This window comes from Oncorhynchus keta, chromosome 30 (genome assembly GCF_023373465.1).
Source record: "Oncorhynchus keta strain PuntledgeMale-10-30-2019 chromosome 30, Oket_V2, whole genome shotgun sequence".
In the NCBI taxonomy this organism is placed as follows: Eukaryota; Metazoa; Chordata; class Actinopteri; order Salmoniformes; family Salmonidae; genus Oncorhynchus; species Oncorhynchus keta.
This window is the reverse complement of record NC_068450.1, coordinates 11,334,183-11,356,783: the sequence shown is the minus strand read 5'-3', so window position 1 is coordinate 11,356,783 and position 22,601 is coordinate 11,334,183. Positions and strand designations below refer to the sequence as shown.

The 22,601-nt window shown below is 44.7% G+C and overlaps 1 protein-coding gene across 4 annotated transcripts in view; it reads left to right on the top strand.

The window, feature by feature from the left end:
• Window positions 1–22,601, top strand: part of LOC118363225 (septin-8-A-like) — a 36,878-nt gene that overhangs the window by 319 nt on the left and 13,958 nt on the right. For 2 of the 4 annotated variants that reach the window (XM_052487554.1, XM_052487557.1), the window contains exons 1-6: window positions 5,851–6,017; window positions 12,404–12,518; window positions 12,653–12,848; window positions 14,708–14,894; window positions 18,278–18,439; window positions 18,962–19,058. In XM_052487554.1, coding sequence (XP_052343514.1) covers window positions 5,988–6,017; window positions 12,404–12,518; window positions 12,653–12,848; window positions 14,708–14,894; window positions 18,278–18,439; window positions 18,962–19,058 — 787 coding nt within the window. In that variant the 5' untranslated portion in view covers window positions 5,851–5,987. The other 2 variants (XM_052487555.1, XM_052487556.1) reach the window with 2 other exon arrangements.

The following is a 22,601-nucleotide window of genomic DNA, read 5'->3' as shown; positions in this document are numbered from 1 at the left end:
CAAATAATTTCTGGGTAACAATAAGTACCTTACTGAGATTGTTTTCATTTCAAATTGTAAAAATATATATAAAAAAATATTACTTATTTTTGTTTAGGGAATTTTCATTTAAAGAATTTCTCAGTATGAATTATTATAACCTCATTGTATGTATGTATGTATGTACGTATGTACGTATCTACCTACCTACCTTTTTATTTAACTTGGCAAGTCAGTTAAGAACTAATTCTTATTTTCAATGACGGCCTAGGGACATATACACACACACACACATATATATACTTGCCAAGTTAAATAAAAAGGTACATACATACATACACACACACACATACACACACACATACACACATACACACACACACACACACATACACACATACATACACACATACATACACACATACATACATACATACATACATACATACACACATACACACATACATACATCAAATCAAATCAAATTTTATTTGTCACATACACATGGTTAGCAGATGTTAATGCGAGTGTAGCGAAATGCTTGTGCTTCTAGTTCCGACAATGCAGTGATAACCAACAAGTAATCTAACTAACAATTCCAAAACTACTGTCTTATACACAGTGTAAGGGGATAAAGAATATGTACATAAGGATATATGAATGAGTGATGGTACAGAGCAGCATACAGTAGATGGTATCGGGTACAGTATATACATATGAGATGAGTATGTAGACAAAGTAAACAAAGTGGCATAGTTAAAGTGGCTAGTGATACATGTATTACATAAGGATGCAGTCGATGATTTAGAGTACAGTATATACATATGCATATGAGATGAATAATGTAGGGTAAGTAACATTATATAAGGTAGCATTGTTTAAAGTGGCTAGTGATGCGTTGTGCAGACCTCACTACCCTCTGGAGAGCCTTACGGTCGAGGGCGGAGCAGTTGCCGTACCAGGCGGTGATACAGCCCGCCAGGATGCTCTCGATTGTGCATCTGTAGAAGTTTGTGAGTGCTTTTGGTGACAAGCCGAATTTCTTCAGCCTCCTGAGGTTGAAGAGGCGCTGCTGCGCCTTCTTCACGACGCTGTCAGTGTGAGTGGACCAATTCAGTTTGTCTGTGATGTGTATGCCGAGGAACTTAAAACTTGCTACCCTCTCCACTACTGTTCCATCGATGTGGATAGGGGGGTGTTCCCTCTGCTGTTTCCTGAAGTCCACAATCATCTCCTTAGTTTTGTTGACGTTGAGTGTGAGGTTATTTTCCTGACACCACACTCCGAGGGCCCTCACCTCCTCCCTGTAGGCCGTCTCGTCGTTGTTGGTAATCAAGCCTACCACTGTTGTGTCGTCCGCAAACTTGATGATTGAGTTGGAGGCGTGCGTGGCCACACACATACACACATACATACATACATACATACACACACACACACACACACACACACACACACACACACACACACACACACACACACACACACACACACACATGCATGCATGCATGCATGCATGCATGCATATAGTGCCATATGAGTTTATGGGGTAGAAAGCTGTTATAAAAGTACGTTAAAGTTTAACATTGTGCTGATTACATGTAAACATTTTTACACTGTAAAGATTGATTTTTATTTATTTCATCCCAGAGGTTTTCTGTTTTACAAGGATGAGGTGATCCAAGTACAGTGCCTTGCAAAAGTATTCATCCCCCTTGGTGTTTTTTCCTATTTTGTTGCATTACAACCAGTAATTTAAATGTATTTTTATATGGATTTCATGTAATGGACCTACACAAAATTGGTAAAATAGGGGGGAAAAAACGGAAAGCTTGTATATGTATTCATCCCCTTTGCTATGAAGCCCCTAAATCAGTGCCAACTCCTCAGTAAAGGAAAGTAGCTATTGGCTGTCCTAAAAGTAGCTAGAAATCACTAAATTACGTCATCACTTAATTTGCATAATCGGGCCAAGTGGATGTAATTGTCATGGACGCTGTAGGAGAGAGGAATAACGTCGTGGGAGAGACAAAAGTGAGTTAAAAAAACACCCTAAATATGTTTAGAAATACAAATGAACTTTCTTCTGTAGATTCTTTGTTTTTTTTTATGTCACAATTACAACCCTCCTCCTTTATCCGGGCTTGGGACCTACAAAAGTGACCCGAAAGAGATACTCTGGCGGAGCTACTTAGTTTTTTAGTTTATTATTTAATTATTTTTAGTTTTTTAGTTTAGTTTTCTAAATTTGGTTTGGTTTTTAACCTTATGGTCCACTTAGGAGCCTACAACAAGTCACAGTAAAACATGAACATTTTTAACCATCATTTTTTGTATATAATCTACATTAACAATCTAAATGGACCAAAAAGAGACAATAGATAACACTGTCAATGGCAACATGAGAACATTATGGTAACTAGTCTGGCCCTAATTCAGGTTCATTGTTGTTTTTTCAGACCCCCCTCCACACACACACACAGGCTGTGCTGGCTCACAGAAAGAGTGGGTCATCGTCATTTTGGTCAAGGCTTTCTATGGCAATTTCAGCAACTGAGGGAGCTGACTTAAATGAGTAAACAGCTGATATGCCAAAAAGCTGCAAAACATTATCAGCCCATCCTTTCTGTTATCCTCTGTGTCTTCAACAGCGTGGTGTTTGTCTCCTCCTTTGTCCCATCAGTCTGCTCAGTGTATTCACTCCATAGTCTCTCGCCAGCAAGGTTATGACTCGACAGCGACGTGTAGACCTGTAACCTTGCTGGTGAGAGGGTGTCGGCAGGGTAGCCTAGTAGTTAGAGCGTTGGACTAGTAACCGGAAGGTTGCAAGTTCACACCCCCGAGCTGACTAGGTACAAATCTGTCGTTCTGCCCCCGAACAGGCAGTTAACCCACTGTTCCTAGGCCGTCATTGAAAATAAGAATTTGTTCTTAACTGACTTGCCTAGTTAAATAAAGGTAAAGAGAAAAAAAACCTGCCTGTGGTCTTCTGTTGACATCTACCTCCGTGCCTCTCTTCTTGGAGATGTCCAGGATGTTGCGGACCATGTCTGTATTGCCGCCCAGTGGAGGGCAGTGAAACCCGAGATGAAATCTTTCTTCTCGGTCAGCGGCGGATCCTGTAACAGCAGACTGTAGAGATGTCTCCAGAGACCGGCAGCAGACTTCACCAGCCAATCATGACCTACAGCTTCCAAAGGAATAGATTGATCAGAGTACTTATTGGCATCCTTATTGGTAACCTTATTGGCATCCTTATTGGTAACCTTATTGGCATCCTTATTGGTAACCTTATTGGTAACCTTATTGGCATCCTTATTGGTAACCTTATTGGCATCCTTATTGGTAACCTTATTGGCATCCTTATTGGCATCCTTATTGGCATCCTTATTGGTAACCTTATTGGCATCCTTATTGGTAACCTTATTGGCATCCTTATTGGCATCCTTATTGGTAACCTTATTGGCATCCTTATTGGCATCCTTATTGGTAACCTTATTGGCATCCTTATTGGCATCCTTATTGGTAACCTTATTGGCATCCTTATTGGTAACCTTATTGGCATCCTTATTGGCATCCTTATTGGTAACCTTATTGGTAACCTTATTGGCATCCTTATTGGTAACCTTATTGGCATCCTTATTGGTAACCTTATTGGCATCCCCCTTGTTTGGTAACCTTATTGTTTGCATCCTTATTGGCTTGCTGTTTGGGGTTTTAGGCTGGGTTATTGGTAACCTTATTGGCATTCTTATTGGTAACCTTATTAAATCCTTATTGATGTAACTAGCTCTATTGGCATCCTTATTGGTAACTCTGAGCTTATTGGCATCCTTATTGGTAACCATATTGGCATCCTTATTGGCATCCTTATTGGCTTTAACTGGTTATTGGCATCCTTATTGGTAACCTTATTGGCATCCTTATTCAACCTTTTAACCAGTTATTGGCATCCTTATTGGTAACCTTATTGGCATCCTTATTGGTAACCTTATTGGCATCCTTATTGGTAACCTTATTGGCATCCTTATTGGTAACCTTATTGGCATCCTTATTGGTAACCTTATTGGCATCCTTATTGGTAACCTTATTGGCATTCTTATTGGCATCCTTATTGATAACCTTATTGGCATCCTTATTGGTAACCTTGGTGAGATCATTGGTGGTGTCCGTCGCCCTGTTTCAGGAGCTTGTTTGGGATTCTCTTCAGCTGTGGAGACTGAGACTCGGAGTACTTATTGACATCCTTGACATCATCCCCTTGTTTGGGGTTCTCCTCAGCTGTGGAGAGACAGATGTTTGTGCTTCTACACCTGCATTGCTTGCTGTTTGGGGTTTTAGGCTGGGTTTCTGTACAGCACTTTGAGATATCATCTGATGACCAGGTGGCTATATAAATACATTTGATTTGATGTTTGTGGTGTCTCTCCTAGCTCTGGATGTCTAATGTAAGGCCCAGGGGAGGTGTAGGTGACTGTACCCCACTCTGAGCTCACTCTGCCAGGGTGTTTAGGAGTCATTGCTGCCTCTGGTGGTAGAGGAGTGGGAGATCTGTGCCAACGTGCTTGGAATCTCTCACAGTCTCGTAGACACTTTATCCCAGTACTGGTTCTTGTCTGTGGTGGCTCCCGATTTCACTGCCACTATAGCAAACACAGGGTCAGTAGTTTTTCCAGTTTTCTGATCCCTTGATCAGCTGAAACATTCAGTATCTTGATTGTGGGGGGTTCTTGATAAGAATGTTTGATAGGCTTACGTGACCTAATGGCACCCCCATAACCTGCAGCGCATTGGGGCATCATCCTAATTCATTTATATGCAGAGGCATACGTTTTAAATGATCTTAAAAGCTATTTCCAATATGAATTGTGCTTCAATTGTCAGAGTTCAGTATTTTACCAGATTTGGAAATGTCACGGCAAATATTCCTCGTCCAAACGCCCCGGACACTTTCACCACCAGTGGTTAAATCCATTCCTCCTTTCACAAAGTCGTGAAACCTTTCCTTTACAACGACAAACTCGACATCATCGATCTGTTTGACGAACACGATGTGGATAATTGTCTTGAATATATCTCTATTGTGCTTCTTTTCCACAGGATCACTGCAATTCATCTGAGATTTAAAAGTATTCAGCAAATCCGAATGATTCACTTTGCTCCACCGTGCTCCAACAAATAAGTCTAAATAGTTTATATAGTCAAATACAGATTTTTCATTGTTCACCTCTTCCCAGATAGCAGGAAAATGTTAACTTATTGTTCTGAAACTCTCCGCTCACCGACTGTCCCGTCGGTCGTCTTCTATGATGATGCGTCGAGGGTCCCCCACCACCACTACCTGCTGTTTCCGGTGCCAAGCCAAAATATGTTTAATGGGAAATTAGAATATCTTTGCAGTGCACGCCAAGGGTGTCAGACCGTTGAGCTTTTCTTCTTTTCTTCTTCCACTTTTCTTCTCCCAGTTTAGAGAGAGCGGATCTATTCCATATTATCGTAGTCCAGTCTAGTTTTCCACCTTGGTTTTCTTTAGCAGAATAGTTTTTGTTATTGTTCCAGTTCATAAAACACCTGTTATTAGCCTTGTTGTAACAAAGTCATAATGCATGCTTGATGTATAACGGGTGGAGCATATTTTTTTCTGGGCATTGACTATTGGCATTATTGTTCTCCAACTTCTGTATTTACAGTTTATCATCCGGACCAGACCAACACCGCGCAGAGGGTCTGTCTGTGTTTCTCCGTTCTTAAACCTGTTCTCATGGAAACTAAAGCGGGTCATTTGTCTCCCCTCTACAGTACCAAATCAGAGCATTAGAGGCTCCATTATGTACAGAGCAACAGTCTTACTGCATGTGAGGCTTTAACTAATTCCATTTCAGCATATAGGGGGTGTTGCCACAAAGTAGCCATATTGAATGAATTGAGCTGCTCCACTGTCAACCCCACCAGGTCCCGATGAAGACAGCTCCTCATCAATTCTACTCCCCACGCTTCTCTTCTTCACGATGGCCGGCACGGACATAGACATCTTCGCTGTAAGTAGCCTAGAGATTTGCTGCGCTTCACACAAGTCGTGAATAAACAGCCTCGTGCATTATGCATAGCCTACGTTAGTGTGTCTACTGCTATATGGAGGTATTAAGTAGGAGCTGATTAGGCGCGTATGCAGCAGCTAATGTCGGGTATCATTAACACGGGGAGAGCAGTGATTTCTTTCCCGTAGGCTAGATAGCATTTGGAGAACGGTAGCCTACTATTGACGCATAATTATTTCAATCCTATTCTAGGTTACTTATACAATGTTAATTGATGCTAGGTATGCAACTGAGTCATTTTAGTCGTTGCACTCTGATATTACTGTAAAAAAATCTAAATCTCGACACCTCACTGTGCTGTCACTCAGATATTAATCCAATAGCCTCGCAATGCTACATTGTATCAATTCGGTCCACATATGTATCACTTTCCACTGTCAGTGAAACATTGTAACAGTTGTGGAACTTGTTTATTGTAGCCGCGCAGATATTGCATGTTTTGTGGAGGAAATAGGGTTGATACACAGTAACTACATCGCTGCAATGTAAGGAGGGAGAGTTGACGTTTCAGTGCAACCCTAGCTAAGAGGCTAGTTAGTTTGAGTTGTTGTGAATTGAAGGTAACCTGGGGATAACCTAATAAGTAGGTAATTAGCAGCCACTTGTCTCTCCATAAGGGAACTGCGCTAATCCTCAGTTCAACACTATAGGAACACACACTGAGGACGTGTGTGTCTGTCAGCATATGATATCCTTTCCGTGTTTGTTCATAACGGTAGCCAACTGTCATTCTGACCTCATAGTTATTGAGTTAGTGATTCAATTCATCCCTGCAATTCAGTTTGCACCGCGCACACACACTAGGGCACATGGATGTGAAGCGGATGACAGATTGTGTTTTGTTAAGGCCAGGAGACATGGATCTCCTCACCGTGTGAAATAACAGCTACACAGAAGGATCTTTGTGTGTGTGTGGAGCACTGGGCCAGTGGTACAGATGACTGTTGCGTTGAGCTCATCCTTGTCCTCATGTCCAGCCCTCTGTGCTGTGAATAACAACATGCTGGGTCCAGCCCTCTGTGCTGTGAATAACAACATGCTGGTCCCAGCCCTCTGTGCTGTGAATAACAACATGCTGGGCCCAGCCCTCTGTGCTGTGAATAACAACATGCCGGTCCCAGCCCTCTGTGCTGTGAATAACAACATGCTGGGTCCAGCCCTCTGTGCTGTGAATAACAACATGCTGGTCCCAGCCCTCTGTGCTGTGAATAACAACATGCTGGGCCCAGCCCTCTGTGCTGTGAATAACAACATGCTGGGCCCAGCCCTCTGTGCTGTGAATAACAACATGCTGGTCCCAGCCCTCTATGCTGTGAATAACAACATGCTGGTCCCAGCCCTCTATGCTGTGAATAACAACATGCTGGGCCCAGCCCTCTGTGCTGTGAATAACAACATGCTGGTCCCAGCCCTCTATGCTGTGAATAACAACATGCTGGTCCCAGCCCTCTATGCTGTGAATAACAACATGCTGGTCCCAGCCCTCTGTGCTGTGAATAACAACATGCTGGGCCCAGCCCTCTGTGCTGTGAATAACAACATGCTGGTCCCAGCCCTCTATGCTGTGAATAACAACATGCTGGGTCCAGCCCTCTATGCTGTGAATAACAACATGCTGGTCCCAGCCCTCTATGCTGTGAATAACAACATGCTGGTCCCAGCCCTCTATGCTGTGAATAACAACATGCTGGGCCCAGCCCTCTGTGCTGTGAATAACAACATGCTGGTCCCAGCCCTCTATGCTGTGAATAACAACATGCTGGTCCCAGCCCTCTATGCTGTGAATAACAACATGCTGGGCCCAGCCCTCTGTGCTGTGAATAACAACATGCCGGTCCCAGCCCTCTGTGCTGTGAATAACAACATGCTGGTCCCAGCCCTCTATGCTGTGAATAACAACATGCTGGTCCCAGCCCTCTATGCTGTGAATAACAACATGCTGGTCCCAGCCCTCTATGCTGTGAATAACAACATGCTGGTCCCAGCCCTCTATGCTGTGAATAACAACATGCTGGTCCCAGCCCTCTGTGCTGTGAATAACAACATGCTGGGCCCAGCCCTCTGTGCTGTGAATAACAACATGCTGGTCCCAGCCCTCTATGCTGTGAATAACAACATGCTGGGTCCAGCCCTCTATGCTGTGAATAACAACATGCTGGTCCCAGCCCTCTATGCTGTGAATAACAACATGCTGGTCCCAGCCCTCTATGCTGTGAATAACAACATGCTGGGCCCAGCCCTCTGTGCTGTGAATAACAACATGCTGGTCCCAGCCCTCTATGCTGTGAATAACAACATGCTGGTCCCAGCCCTCTGTGCTGTGAATAACAACATGCTGGTCCCAGCCCTCTATGCTGTGAATAACAACATGCTGGTCCCAGCCCTCTATGCTGTGAATAACAACATGCTGGTCCCAGCCCTCTATGCTGTGAATAACAACATGCTGGTCCCAGCCCTCTATGCTGTGAATAACAACATGCTGGTCCCAGCCCTCTATGCTGTGAATAACAACATGCTGGTCCCAGCCCTCTGTGCTGTGAATAACAACATGCTGGGTCCAGCCCTCTGTGCTGTGAATAACAACATGCTGGGTCCAGCCCTCTGTGCTGTGAATAACAACATGCTGGTCCCAGCCCTCTGTGCTGTGAATAACAACATGCTGGTCCCAGCCCTCTATGCTGTGAATAACAACATGCTGGTCCCAGCCCTCTGTGCTGTGAATAACAACATGCCGGTCCCAGCCCTCTGTGCTGTGAATAACAACATGCTGGGTCCAGCCCTCTGTGCTGTGAATAACAACATGCTGGTCCCAGCCCTCTGTGCTGTGAATAACAACATGCTGGTCCCAGCCCTCTGTGCTGTGAATAACAACATGCTGGGCCCAGCCCTCTGTGCTGTGAATAACAACATGCTGGGCCCAGCCCTCTGTGCTGTGAATAACAACATGCTGGGCCCAGCCCTCTGTGCTGTGAATAACAACATGCTTCTGAAGATGGCACAGGGTCTGTCTCACATTGCACCCTGTTCCCTATGTAGTGCACTACTTTTGACCAGGGCCCATAGGGTTCTTGTTAGAAGAAGTGCACCACGTAGGGAATAGGGTGCCATTTGGGATGTTGACTCTGAAGACAGCCATGGTTCAGTATCTGGTTATGGGAACATGGATTACATGCTAATGTCCTGGGTTAAATATAACCTAGCATTAGTCAGGCTTTCATCCTGGGTTAAATATAATCTAGCATTACAGTCAGGCTTTCATCCTGGGTTAAATATAACCTAGCATTACAGTCAGGCTTTCATCCTGGGTTAAATATAACCTAGCATTACAGTCAGGCTTTCATCCTGGGTTAAATATAACCTAGCATTAGTCAGGCTTTCATCCTGGGTTAAATATAATCTAGCATTACAGTCAGGCTTTCATCCTGGGTTAAATATAACCTAGCATTACAGTCAGGCTTTCATCCTGGGTTAAATATAACCTAGCATTACAGTCAGGCTTTCATCCTGGGTTAAATATAACCTAGCATTAGTCAGGCTTTCATCCTGGGTTAAATATAATCTAGCATTACAGTCAGGCTTTCATCCTGGGTTAAATATAACCTAGCATTACAGTCAGGCTTTCATCCTGGGTTAAATATAATCTAGCATTACAGTCAGGCTTTCATCCTGGGTTAAATATAATCTAGCATTACAGTCAGGCTTTCATCCTGGGTTAAATATAACCTAGCATTACAGTCAGGCTTTCATCCTGGGTTAAATATAACCTAGCATTACAGTCAGGCTTTCATCCTGGGTTAAATATAATCTAGCATTACAGTCAGGCTTTCATCCTGGGTTAAATATAATCTAGCATTAGTCAGGCTTTCATCCTGGGTTAAATATAACCTAGCATTACAGTCAGGCTTTCATCCTGGGTTAAATATAACCTAGCATTAGTCAGGCTTTCATCCTGGGTTAAATATAATCTAGCATTACAGTCAGGCTTTCATCCTGGGTTAAATATAATCTAGCATTACAGTCAGGCTTTCATCCTGGGTTAAATATAACCTAGCATTACAGTCAGGCTTTCATCCTGGGTTAAATATAACCTAGCATTACAGTCAGGCTTTCATCCTGGGTTAAATATAATCTAGCATTAGTCAGGCTTTCATCCTGGGTTAAATATAATCTAGCATTACAGTCAGGCTTTCATCCTGGGTTAAATATAACCTAGCATTACAGTCAGGCTTTCATCCTGGGTTAAATATAACCTAGCATTACAGTCAGGCTTTCATCCTGGGTTAAATATAATCTAGCATTACAGTCAGGCTTTCATCCTGGGTTAAATATAATCTAGCATTACAGTCAGGCTTTCATCCTGGGTTAAATATAACCTAGCATTACAGTCAGGCTTTCATCCTGGGTTAAATATAACCTAGCATTACAGTCAGGCTTTCATCCTGGGTTAAATATAATCTAGCATTACAGTCAGGCTTTCATCCTGGGTTAAATATAACCTAGCATTACAGTCAGGCTTTCATCCTGGGTTAAATATAACCTAGCATTACACAGTCAGGCATTTTCATCCTGGGTTAAATATAACCTAGCATTACAGTCAGGCTTTCATCCTGGGTTAAATATAACCTAGCATTACAGTCAGGCTTTCATCCTGGGTTAAATATAACATTACAGTCAGGCTTTCATCCTGGGTTAAATATACAGCATTCAGGCTTTCATCCTGGGTTAAATATAACCTAGCATTACAGTCAGGCTTTCATCCTGGGTTAAATATAATCTAGCATTACAGTCAGGCTTTCATCCTGGGTTAAATATAACCTAGCATTAGTCAGCTTTCAGTTAAATATAACCTAGCATTACAGTCAGGCTTTCATCCTGGGTTAAATATAACCTAGCATTACAGTCAGGCTTTCATCCTGGGTTAAATATAATCTAGCATTACAGTCAGGCTTTCATCCTGGGTTAAATATAACCTAGCATTACAGTCAGGCTTTCATCCTGGGTTAAATATAATCTAGCATTACAGTCAGGCTTTCATCCTGGGTTAAATATAACCTAGCATTACAGTCAGGCTTTCATCCTGGGTTAAATATAACCTAGCATTACAGTCAGGCTTTCATCCTGGGTTAAATATAATCTAGCATTACAGTCAGGCTTTCATCCTGGGTTAAATATAATCTAGCATTACAGTCAGGCTTTCATCCTGGGTTAAATATAACCTAGCATTACAGTCAGGCTTTCATCCTGGGTTAAATATAATCTAGCATTAGTCAGGCTTTCATCCTGGGTTAAATATAACCTAGCATTAGTCAGGCTTTCATCCTGGGTTAAATATAATCTAGCATTACAGTCAGGCTTTCATCCTGGGTTAAATATAACCTAGCATTAGTCAGGCTTTCATCCTGGGTTAAATATAATCTAGCATTACAGTCAGGCTTTCATCCTAGCATTAGGGGGTGGCAGGTAGCCTAGTGGTTAGAGCGTTGGGCTGAAAGGTTGCTGGATCGAATCCCCTGGTTGACAAGGTCAAAAATCTGTCGTTCTGCCCCTGAATAGGGCAGTTAACCCAATCCTCTGTCATTGTAAATAATAATTTGTTCTTAACTGACTTGCCTAGTTAAATGAAGGTTAAATATGATTTATTTTTATGTATTTTTTAATTAGTCAGGCATTCAGACACATCCTAAAAGACACATTGTAAAATAAAGTGATTCTATTGCATAAAAAGGAAAACCAATCCCAGGTGTTTCTGCATATAAACCGTCACACGTACAAAGACTGTATGAAATGAAACGGATTGATTTGCAGAACCTGATGTTCCTCCCTGTTTTGACATGCCTGGCAGTGCTTTCTGACCTTGTATCTCAGCGGCATGTCTTTGCCGAGGGGTTATAGTCCTAACGGTTAGTCAGAGAGACCCTTTACAGGTCAGGTATCCAGTCATTTTGTTTAGGAGGTTAACATCATTTACTAAAATGCTCTTAACTGGGGAGGAGTATGTGGTCTTGAGTATAAACAATGTTTATCACTCCTCTTATTTAACCTTTATTTAACTAGGCAAGTCGGCTAAAAACAAATGATTATTTACAATGAGGGCCTACACTGGCCAAACCCGGACGATGCTGGGCCAATTTTGCGCCACCCTATGGGACTCCCAATCACGTCCGGATGTGATACAGCCTGTATTGGAACCAGGGACTGTAGTGACGCCTCTTGCATTGAGATGCAGTGTCTTAGACTGCTGTGCCACTCAGGAGACATTATAATATTTTAAAAGTATTGTTTTTTTTATTTGTACACATTTATAACATGTGATTGTCTCTCCGCAGAATGAAGAGAAGCGTAGCCTGGAGCTGGGCGGCCATGTCGGGTTTGACAGTCTTCCAGACCAGTTGGTCAGTAAATCAGTCACACAGGGATTCTGCTTCAACATCCTGTGTGTCGGTATGTTACATCTGTGTTCAGCATTACCTCAAGATCTTAACACGTTTCACTTCTTTCACATCTTTTTAAAATGTTAATCTTTTTTTCATTTCTACTTACTTTCAACTTTGAGTTTTTTGTCTCTCCAACCTCAGGTGAGACAGGGATAGGGAAGTCGACGTTGATGAACACGCTGTTCAACACACTGTTTGAGGCCGAAGAGGCCAGCCACTACCAGAACGGTGTGTACCTGCGGCCCAGGACCTACGACCTGAAGGAGAGCAACGTTCAGCTCAAACTGACTGTAGTCGACACCGTGGGGTTCGGAGACCAGATCAACAAGGAGGAGAGGTGATACTGCAGGAACAGCTGGGTGCTTCGTTAGCGAGGCGGATAGGAGGTGGTTTGGTGAACCACACTCACGTGATGAGTAACCTTGCCTGACTTCTGGTTGAGATGTTTAGCTCATGGATTTGTGTAGGTACTGTAGGGAGAGATAGCATCAGGACTGTTCAGGCTGGGGGTTAGGGGGTTCAGGCCAAGGCCGGAGTTAGGGGTTCAGGCCAAGGCCGGAGTTAGGGGTTCAGGCTGGGGGTTAGGGGTTCAGGCCAAGGCCGGAGTTAGGGGTTCAGGCCGGGGTTAGGGGTTCAGGCTGGGGGTTAGGGGTTCAGGCCGGAGTTAGGGGTTCAGGCTGGGGGTTAGGGGTTCAGGCCGGAGTTAGGGGTTCAGGCTGGGGATTAGGGGTTCAGGTCGGAGTTAGGGGTTCAGGCTGGGGGTTAGGGGTTCAGGCCAAGGCCGGAGTTAGGGGTTCAGGCTGGGGTTTAGGGGTTCAGGCCAAGGCCGGAGTTAGGGGGTTCAGGCCAAGGCCGGAGTTAGGGGTTCAGGCTGGGGGTTGGGGGTTGGGGTTAGGGTTCCGGCCAAGGTTGGGGTAGGGTTCAGGCCGGGGTTAGGGTTCAGGCCAGGGTTAGGGTTCAAGCCAAGGTTAGGGTTAGGGTTCAGGCCAAGGTTGGGGTTAGGGTTCAAGCCAAGGTTAGGGTTCAGGCCAAGGTTGGGGTTAGGGTTCAAGCCAAGGTTGGGATTAGGTTTCAAGCCAAGGTTGGGGTTAGGGTTCAAGCCAAGGTTAGGGTTCAAACCAAGGTTAGGGTTAGGGTTCAGGCCAAGGTTGGGGTTAGGGTTCAGGCCAAGGTTAGGGTTCAGGCCAAGGTTAGGGTTCAGGCCAAGGTTAGAGTTAGGGTTAGGGTTCAGGCCAAGGTTGGTGTTAGGGTTCAGGCCAAGGTTGGGGTTAGGGTTCAGGCCAAGGTTGGGGTTAGGGTTCAGGCCAAGGTTGGGGTTAGGGTTCAGGCCAAGGTTAGGGTTAGGGTTCAGGCCAAGGTTAGGGTTAGGGTTCACGCCAAGGTTGGGGTTAGGGTTCCGGCCAAGGTTAGGGTTAGGGTTCAAGGTTAGGGTTAGGGTTAGGTTGGGGTTAGGGTTCCGGCCAAGGTTAGGGTTAGGGTTCAGGCCAAGGTTAGGGTTAGGGTTCCGTCCAAGGTTGGGGTTAGGGTTCAGGCCAAGGTTAGGGTTCCGTCCAAGGTTGGGGTTCAGGTTGGGCTCAGTCATTAAATAACACTTCAGTCAGTCGTTGAAGCTGGGAAGTTAAGACAGGCTGTAGATATAAGAAGACCTACACTGGAGATTCAGCCTCCTCAGGCCCTCTGAACTAGTGGCCCTCCAGCCAACACACATACAGTGGAAAGGATTGGCATAAATGAAGGCTTCGGGTCTTTGTGCAACAATGAATGGGAAGACAGGAGAAGGGAGAGGATGATTGGTAGAACTAATGCAATCTGAAAGGGAACTGGAATGGTCCAACAACAGGGGAGTGGGAAAGAGTGCATTTTTGGGATGGTATTATTGCTACGGTTTGTAACCCAGATACTCTACTATTTGTTTCTTGAATAGCAGGGAAAACTGTCTAGGATATTTATTTTCTGGTGAAAATACTTTTAAGGAGCTTGAGAGTAAATCATTTATCTGTTCTTAAATGACTTGCCTAGTTAAAGGTTCAATAAAAATACATGTGTTTTCAGGCCCTGCATCTGAACCTTTCTCAGGGATGTGATTGTTCCCAATTTAAATCAGGAATTCCTGCTTTTCTGACATACTCCATTCACGTGTAATTGAAACTGACCCTATTGCCAAAGCCCAAATCCTGGTCTCTCTGTGCCCTGCAGCTTCAAACCCATAGTGGACTACATCGACACCCAGTTTGAGACTTACCTGCAGGAGGAGATGAAGATCAAACGTTCCCTGTTCGACTACCACGACACCAGGATCCATATCTGTCTCTACTTCATCTCCCCAACCGGACACTCTCTCAAATCACTGGATCTGGTCACCATGAAGAAACTGGACAGCAAGGTAACGTTTGAAATGGATTTGTTCTTGTATTAGGAGCTGCTCTTATACTTACTGTCCTGCAGGAATATACTGTTGCTGGAAAACATTTTTGGACACTGATTTGTTAGCATCTGAAGCGTTGGACATCATAAGAGTTGAACAGCACCTGGTAGCTCTCCTGAAGGATACTGACAGGTGTTCAGGTTCAGGCACAGCTCCCCTGAAGGATACTGATAGGTGTTCAGGTTCAAGCACAGCTCCCCTGAAGAATACTGACAGGTGTTCAGGCTCAGCTCCCCTGAAGGATACTGACAGGTGTTCAGGCTCAGCTCCCCTGAAGGATACTGACAGGTGTTCAGGCTCAGCTCCACTGAATGATACTGACAGGTGTTCAGGCTCAGCTCCCCTGAAGGATACTGACAGGTGTTCAGGCTCAGGCACAGCTCCCCTGAAGAATACTGACAGGTGTTCAGGCTCAGCTCCCCTGAAGGATACTGACAGGTGTTCAGGTTCAGGCTCAGCTCCCCTGAAGGATACTGACAAGTGTTCAGGCACAGCTCCCCTGAAGGATACTGACAGGTGTTCAGGCTCAGCTCCCCTGAAGGATACTGACAGGTGTTCAGACACAGCTCCCCTGAAGGATACTGACAGGTGTTCAGGTTCAGGCACAGCTCCCCTGAAGGATACTGACAGGTGTTCAGGTTCAGGCTCAGCTCCCCTGAAGGATACTGACAGGTGTTCAGGTTCAGACACAGCTCCCCTGAAGGATACTGACAGGTGTTCAGACACAGCTCCCCTGAAGGATACTGACAGGTGTTCAGGTTCAGGCACAGCTCCCCTGAAGGATACTGACAGGTGTTCAGGCTCAGCTCCACTGAATGATACTGACAGGTGTTCAGGCTCCGGCACAGCTTCCCTGAAGGATACTGACAGGTGTTCAGGCTCAGCTCCCCTGAAGGATACTGACAGGTGTTCAGGTTCAGGCTCAGCTCCCCTGAAGGATACTGACAGGTGTTCAGGCTCAGCTCCACTGAATGATACTGACAGGTGTTCAGGCTCCGGCACAGCTTCCCTGAAGGATACTGACAGGTGTTCAGGCTCAGCTCCCCTGAAGGATACTGACAGGTGTTCAGGTTCAGGCTCAGCTCCCCTGAAGGATACTGACAAGTGTTCAGGCTCAGCTCCCCTGAAGGATACTGACAGGTGTTCAGGCTCAGCTCCCCTGAAGGATACTGACAGGTGTTCAGGCTCAGCTCCACTGAAAGATACTGACAGGTGTTCAGGCTCAGCTCCCCTGAAGGATACTGACAGGTGTTCAGGCTCAGGCACAGCTCCCCTGAAGAATACTGACAGGTGTTCAGGCTCAGCTCTCCTGAAGGATACTGACAGGTGTTCAGGTTCAGGCACAGCTCCCCTGAAGGATACTGACAGGTGTTCAGGCACAGCTCTCCTGAAGGATACTGAAAGGTGTTCAGGTTCAGACACAGCTCCCCTGAAGGATACTGACAGGTGTTCAGACACAGCTCCCCTGAAGGATACTGACAGGTGTTCAGGTTCAGGCACAGCTCCCCTGAAGGATACTGACAGGTGTTCAGGCTCAGCTCCCCTGAAGGATACTGACAGGTGTTCAGACACAGCTCCCCTGAAGGATACTGACAGCTGTTCAGGTTCAGGCACAGCTCCCCTGAAGGATACTGACAGGTGTTCAGGTTCAGGCTCAGCTCCCCTGAAGGATACTGACAGGTGTTCAGGTTCAGCTCCCCTGAAGGATACTGACAGGTGTTCAGGCTCAGCTCCCCTGAAGGATACTGACAGGTGTTCAGGCTCAGCTCCCCTGAAGGATACTGACAGGTGTTCAGGTTCAGGCACAGCTCCCCTGAAGAATACTGACAGGTGTTCAGGCTCAGCTCCACTGAATGATACTGACAGATGTTCAGGCTCCGGCACAGCTTCCCTGAAGGATACTGACAGGTGTTCAGGCTCAGCTCCCCTGAAGGATACTGACAGGTGTTCAGGCTCAGCTCCCCTGAAGAATACTGACAGGTGTTCAGGCTCAGCTCTCCTGAAGGATACTGACAGGTGTTCAGGTTCAGCTCCCCTGAAGAATACTGACAGGTGTTCAGGTTCAGGCACAGCTCCCCTGAAGGATACTGACAGGTGTTCAGGCTCAGGCACAGCTCCCCTGAAAAATACTGACAGGTGTTCAGGCTCAGCTCTCCTGAAGGATACTGACAGGTGTTCAGGCTCAGCTCCCCTGAAGAATACTGACAGGTGTTCAGGTTCAGGCACAGCTCCCCTGAAGGATACTGACAGGTGTTCAGGCACAGCTCTCCTGAAGGATACTGACAGGTGTTCAGGTTCAGGCACAGCTCCCCTGAAGGATACTGACAGGTGTTCAGGTTCAGGCACAGCTCCCTTGAAGGATACTGACAGGTGTTCAGGTTCAGACACAGCTCCCCTGAAGGATACTGACAGGTGTTCAGACACAGCTCCCCTGAAGGATACTGACAGGTGTTCAGGTTCAGGCACAGCTCCCCTGAAGGATACTGACAGGTGTTCAGGTTCAGGCTCAGCTCCCCTGAAGGATACTGACAGGTGTTCAGGTTCAGCTCCCCTGAAGGATACTGACAGGTGTTCAGGCTCAGCTCCCCTGAAGGATACTGACAGGTGTTCAGGTTCAGGCTCAGCTCACCTGAAGGATACTGACAGGTGTTCAAGTTCAGGCACAGCTCTCCTGAAGGATACTGACAGGTGTTCAGGTTCAGGCACAGCTCCCTTGAAGGATACTGACAGGTGTTCAGGTTCAGGCACAGCTCTCCTGAAGAATACTGACAGGTGTTCAGGTTCAGGCTCAGCTCACCTGAAGGATACTGACAGGTGTTCAGACACAGCTCCCCTGAAGGATACTGACAGGTGTTTAGACACAGCTCCCTTGAAGGATACTGACAGGTGTTCAGGTTCAGACACAGCTCCCCTGAAGGATACTGACAGTTGTTCAGACACAGCTCCCCTGAAGGATACTGACAGGTGTTCAGGTTCAGGCTCAGCTCCCCTGAAGGATACTGACAGGTGTTCAGGTTCAGCTCCCCTGAAGGATACTGACAGGTGTTCAGGTTCAGTCACAGCTCCCCTGAAGGATACTGACAGAGGTTCAGGCTCAGCTCCCCTGAAGGATACTGACAGGTGTTCAGGCTCAGCTCCCCTGAAGGATACTGACAGGTGTTCAGGCTCAGCTCCCCTGAAGGATACTCACAGGTGTTCAGGTTCAGGCACAACCAGTTACATTTTTATCTCAAAGTAGAGCTGCATTGCGTTTTTGACGCTTGCGTTTGTGTAAATCCAGAGTCAATATAGAAACCATAGTAGACCTGATGATGCACGAGCTGCTCCTCCCTGTACTCCAGGTAAACATCATCCCCATCATTGCCAAGGCAGACACCATATCTAAAAGCGAGCTGCACAAGTTCAAGATCAAGATCATGTCAGAGTTGGTGAGCAACGGTGTTCAGATCCACCAGTTCCCCACTGAGGACGAGGCTGTCACCGAGATCAACTCCTCCATGAATGTGAGTCTGATTCGCACGCACACACACACACACGCACGCACACACACCCTTGTCTTCTCACAATGCAGTTGTGTATGCCAGGCATCTGTACACTGTAATCAGGTTGCTTGCGTCCCTGATTTACTCCGTCAGCCGAGGAGCCAATTGATTGAAAGAGACAACGATGTCCTCCTCTTCCTCGATGCCTTAAAACAAAACAAAAAAACACCAGCTTATTTGTGAAACCTTGCTGTGGTCTTGTGTTTTTAAACTACAGCCATTATATTATAAGGGGGTCATACATGCTCATGACAGTCTTATCATCCATTATAACTGCATCATATGGTCCTTCTGTAGCTCAGACTTTGGTAAAGTGTTACATGTTTATAACGCCATATTGGGTTCAATCCTTTGTTCCACCCATCTGTATCACCATTATAAAAACTGCTAAATGGCATATATTATAATGCATTATTCAGTGTCTGCAGACTTTAGTAAAGTGTTACTAAATGTTTATATATTAAATTCAATCCTTTGTTCCAGGCCCATCTGCCCTTTGCTGTGGTGGGGAGTGTTGAGGAGGTTAAAGTGGGTAATAAGATGGTGAAAGCCAGACTGTACCCCTGGGGAACTGTACAGGGTAGGTATATCTCTGATCCTGTACCCCTGGGGAACTGTACAGGGTAGGTATATCTCTGATCCTGTACCCCTGGGGAACTGTACAGGGTAGGTATCTCTGATCCTGTACCCCTGGGGAACTGTACAGGGTAGGTATCTCTGATCCTGTACCCCTGGGGAACTGTACAGGGTAGGTATATCTGATCCTGTACCCCTGGGTAACTGTACAGGGTAGGTATATCTCTGATCCTGTGCCCCTGGGGAATTGTACAGAGTAGGTATCTCTCTGATCCTGTACCCCTGGGAAACTGTACAGGGTAGGTATACTCTCTATTGATCCTGTACTCCTGGGGAACTGTACAGGGTAGGTATCTCTCTGATCCTGTACCCCTGGGGAACTCTACAGGGTAGGTATCTCTCTATTGATCCTGTACCCCTGGGAAACTGTACAGGGTAGGTATCTCTCTATTGATCCTGTACCCCTGGGGAACTGTACAGGGTAGGTATCTCTCTGATCCTGTACCCCTGGGGAACTGTACAGGGTAGGTATCTCTCTGATCCTGTACCCCTGGGGAACTCTACAGGGTAGGTATCTCTCTGATCCTGTACCCCTGGGGAACTCTACAGGGTAGGTATCTCTCTGATCCTGTACCCCTGGGGAACTCTACAGGGTAGGTATCTCTCTGATCCTGTACCCCTGGGGAACTGTACAGGGTAGGTATCTCTCTGATCCTGTACCCCTGGGGAACTGTACAGGGTAGGTATCTCTCTGATCCTGTACCCCTGGGGAACTGTACAGGGTAGGTATCTCTCTATTGATCCTGGGGAACTGTACTGGGTAGGTATCTCTCTGATCCTGTACCCTGGGGAACTGTACAGGGTAGGTATCTCTCTGATCCTGTACCCCTGGGGAACTGTACAGGGTAGGTATCTCTCTATTGATCCTGTACCCCTGGGGAACTGTATAGGGTAGGTATCTCTCTATTGATCCTGTACCCCTGGGGAACTGTACAGGGTAGGTATCTCTCTGATCCTGTACCCTGGGGAACTGTACAGGGTAGGTATCTCTCTATTGATTCTGTACCCCTGGGGAACTGTATAGGGTAGGTATCTCTCTGATCCTGTACCCCTGGGGAACTGTACAGGGTAGGTATCTCTCTAATCCTGTACCCCTGGGGAACTGTACAGGGTAGGTATCTCTCTGATCCTGTGCATTGATTATACAGTTATAGAACCATACAAATCATCTGTAAAGTGAACGACACAGAAACAGGTCAAATAAGAACACACAGTAATCAATAAAAGTCCATATTTTCTATACTACTGATGCAAACAGAGCAAGACCCCAGAATCAATAGGCCTGGGCCAGAAAAGTGAATACACATCATTAATGCATCAATATTACCCAATCACTAGAGACCATATCATTAATGCATCAATATTACCCAATCACTAGAGACCCATATCATTAATGCATCGATATTACCCAATCACTAGAGACCCATATCATTAATGCATCAATATTACCCAATCACTAGAGACCCATATCATTAATGCATCAATATTACCCAATCACTAGAGACCCATATCATTAATGCATCAATATTACCCAATCACTAGAGACCCATATCATTAATGCATCAATATTACCCAATCACTAGAGACCCATATCATTAATGCATCAATATTACCCAATCACTAGAGACCCACATCATTAATGCATCAATATTACCCAATCACTAGAGACCCATGTCATTAATGCATCGATATTACCCAATCACTAGAGACCCATATCATTAATGCATCGATATTACCCAATCACTAGAGACCCATATCATTAATGCATCGATATTACGCAATCACTAGAGACCCATATCATTAATGCATCAATATTACCCAATCACTAGAGACCCATATCATTAATGCATCAATATTACCCAATCACTAGAGACCCATATCATTAATGCATCAATATTACCCAATCACTAGAGACCCATATCATTAATGCATCAATATTACCCAATCACTAGAAACCCATATCATTAATGCATCAATATTACGCAATCACTAGAGACCCATATCATTAATGCATCAATATTACCCAATCACTAGAGACCCATATCATTAATGCATCAATATTACCCAATCACTAGAGACCCATATCATTAATGCATCAATATTACCCAATCACTAGAGACCCATATCATTAATGCATCAATATTACCCAATCACTAGAGACCCATATCATTAATGCATCAATATTACCCAATCACTAGAGACCCATATCATTAATGCATCAATATTACCCAATCACTAGAGACCCATATCATTAATACATCAATATTACGCAATCACTAGAGACCCATATCATTAATGCATCAATATTACCCAATCACTAGAGACCCATATCATTAATGCATCAATATTACCCAATCACTAGATTGACCCAGTTATCATTATTTGTCAACATCAAACACTCCAACATAATCACTAGAAACCCATATCATTAATGCATCAATCTTCTTCTCCAATCACTAGAGACCCATATCATTATCTTCAATATTACCCAATCACTAGAGACCCATATCATTAATGCATCAATATTACCCAATCATCTTCCAGAGACCCATATCATTAATGGTTCAATATTACCCAATCAGGGAAGGAGAGACCCATATCATTAATGCATCAATATTACCCAATCACTAGAGACCCATATCATTAATGCATCGATATTACGCAATCACTAGAGACCCATATCATTAATGCATCGATATTACCCAATCACTAGAGACCCATATCATTAATGCATCAATATTACCCAATCACTAGAGACCCATATCATTAATGCATCGATATTACCCAATCACTAGAGACCCATATCATTAATGCATCAATATTACCCAATCACTAGAGACCCATATCATTAATGCATCAATATTACCCAATCACTAGAGACCCATATCATTAATGCATTAATATTACCCAATCACTAGAGACCCATATCATTAATGCATCGATATTACCCAATCACTAGAGACCCACATCATTAATGCATCAATATTACCCAATCACTAGAGACCCATATCATTAATGCATCGATATTACGCAATCACTAGAGACCCATATCATTAATGCATCGATATTACGCAATCACTAGAGACCCATATCATTAATGCATCGATATTACGCAATCACTAGAGACCCATATCATTAATGCATCGATATTACCCAATCACTAGAGACCCATATCATTAATGCATCAATATTACCCAATCACTAGAGACCCATATCATTAATGCATCAATATTACCCAATCACTAGAGACCCATATCATTAATGCATCGATATTACCCAATCACTAGAGACCCATATCATTAATGCATCGATATTACCCAATCACTAGAGACCCATATCATTAATGCATCGATATTACCCAATCACTAGAGACCCATATCATTAATGCATCAATATTACCCAATCACTAGAGACCCATATCATTAATGCATCAATATTACCCAATCACTAGAGACCCATATCATTAATGCATCGATATTACGCAATC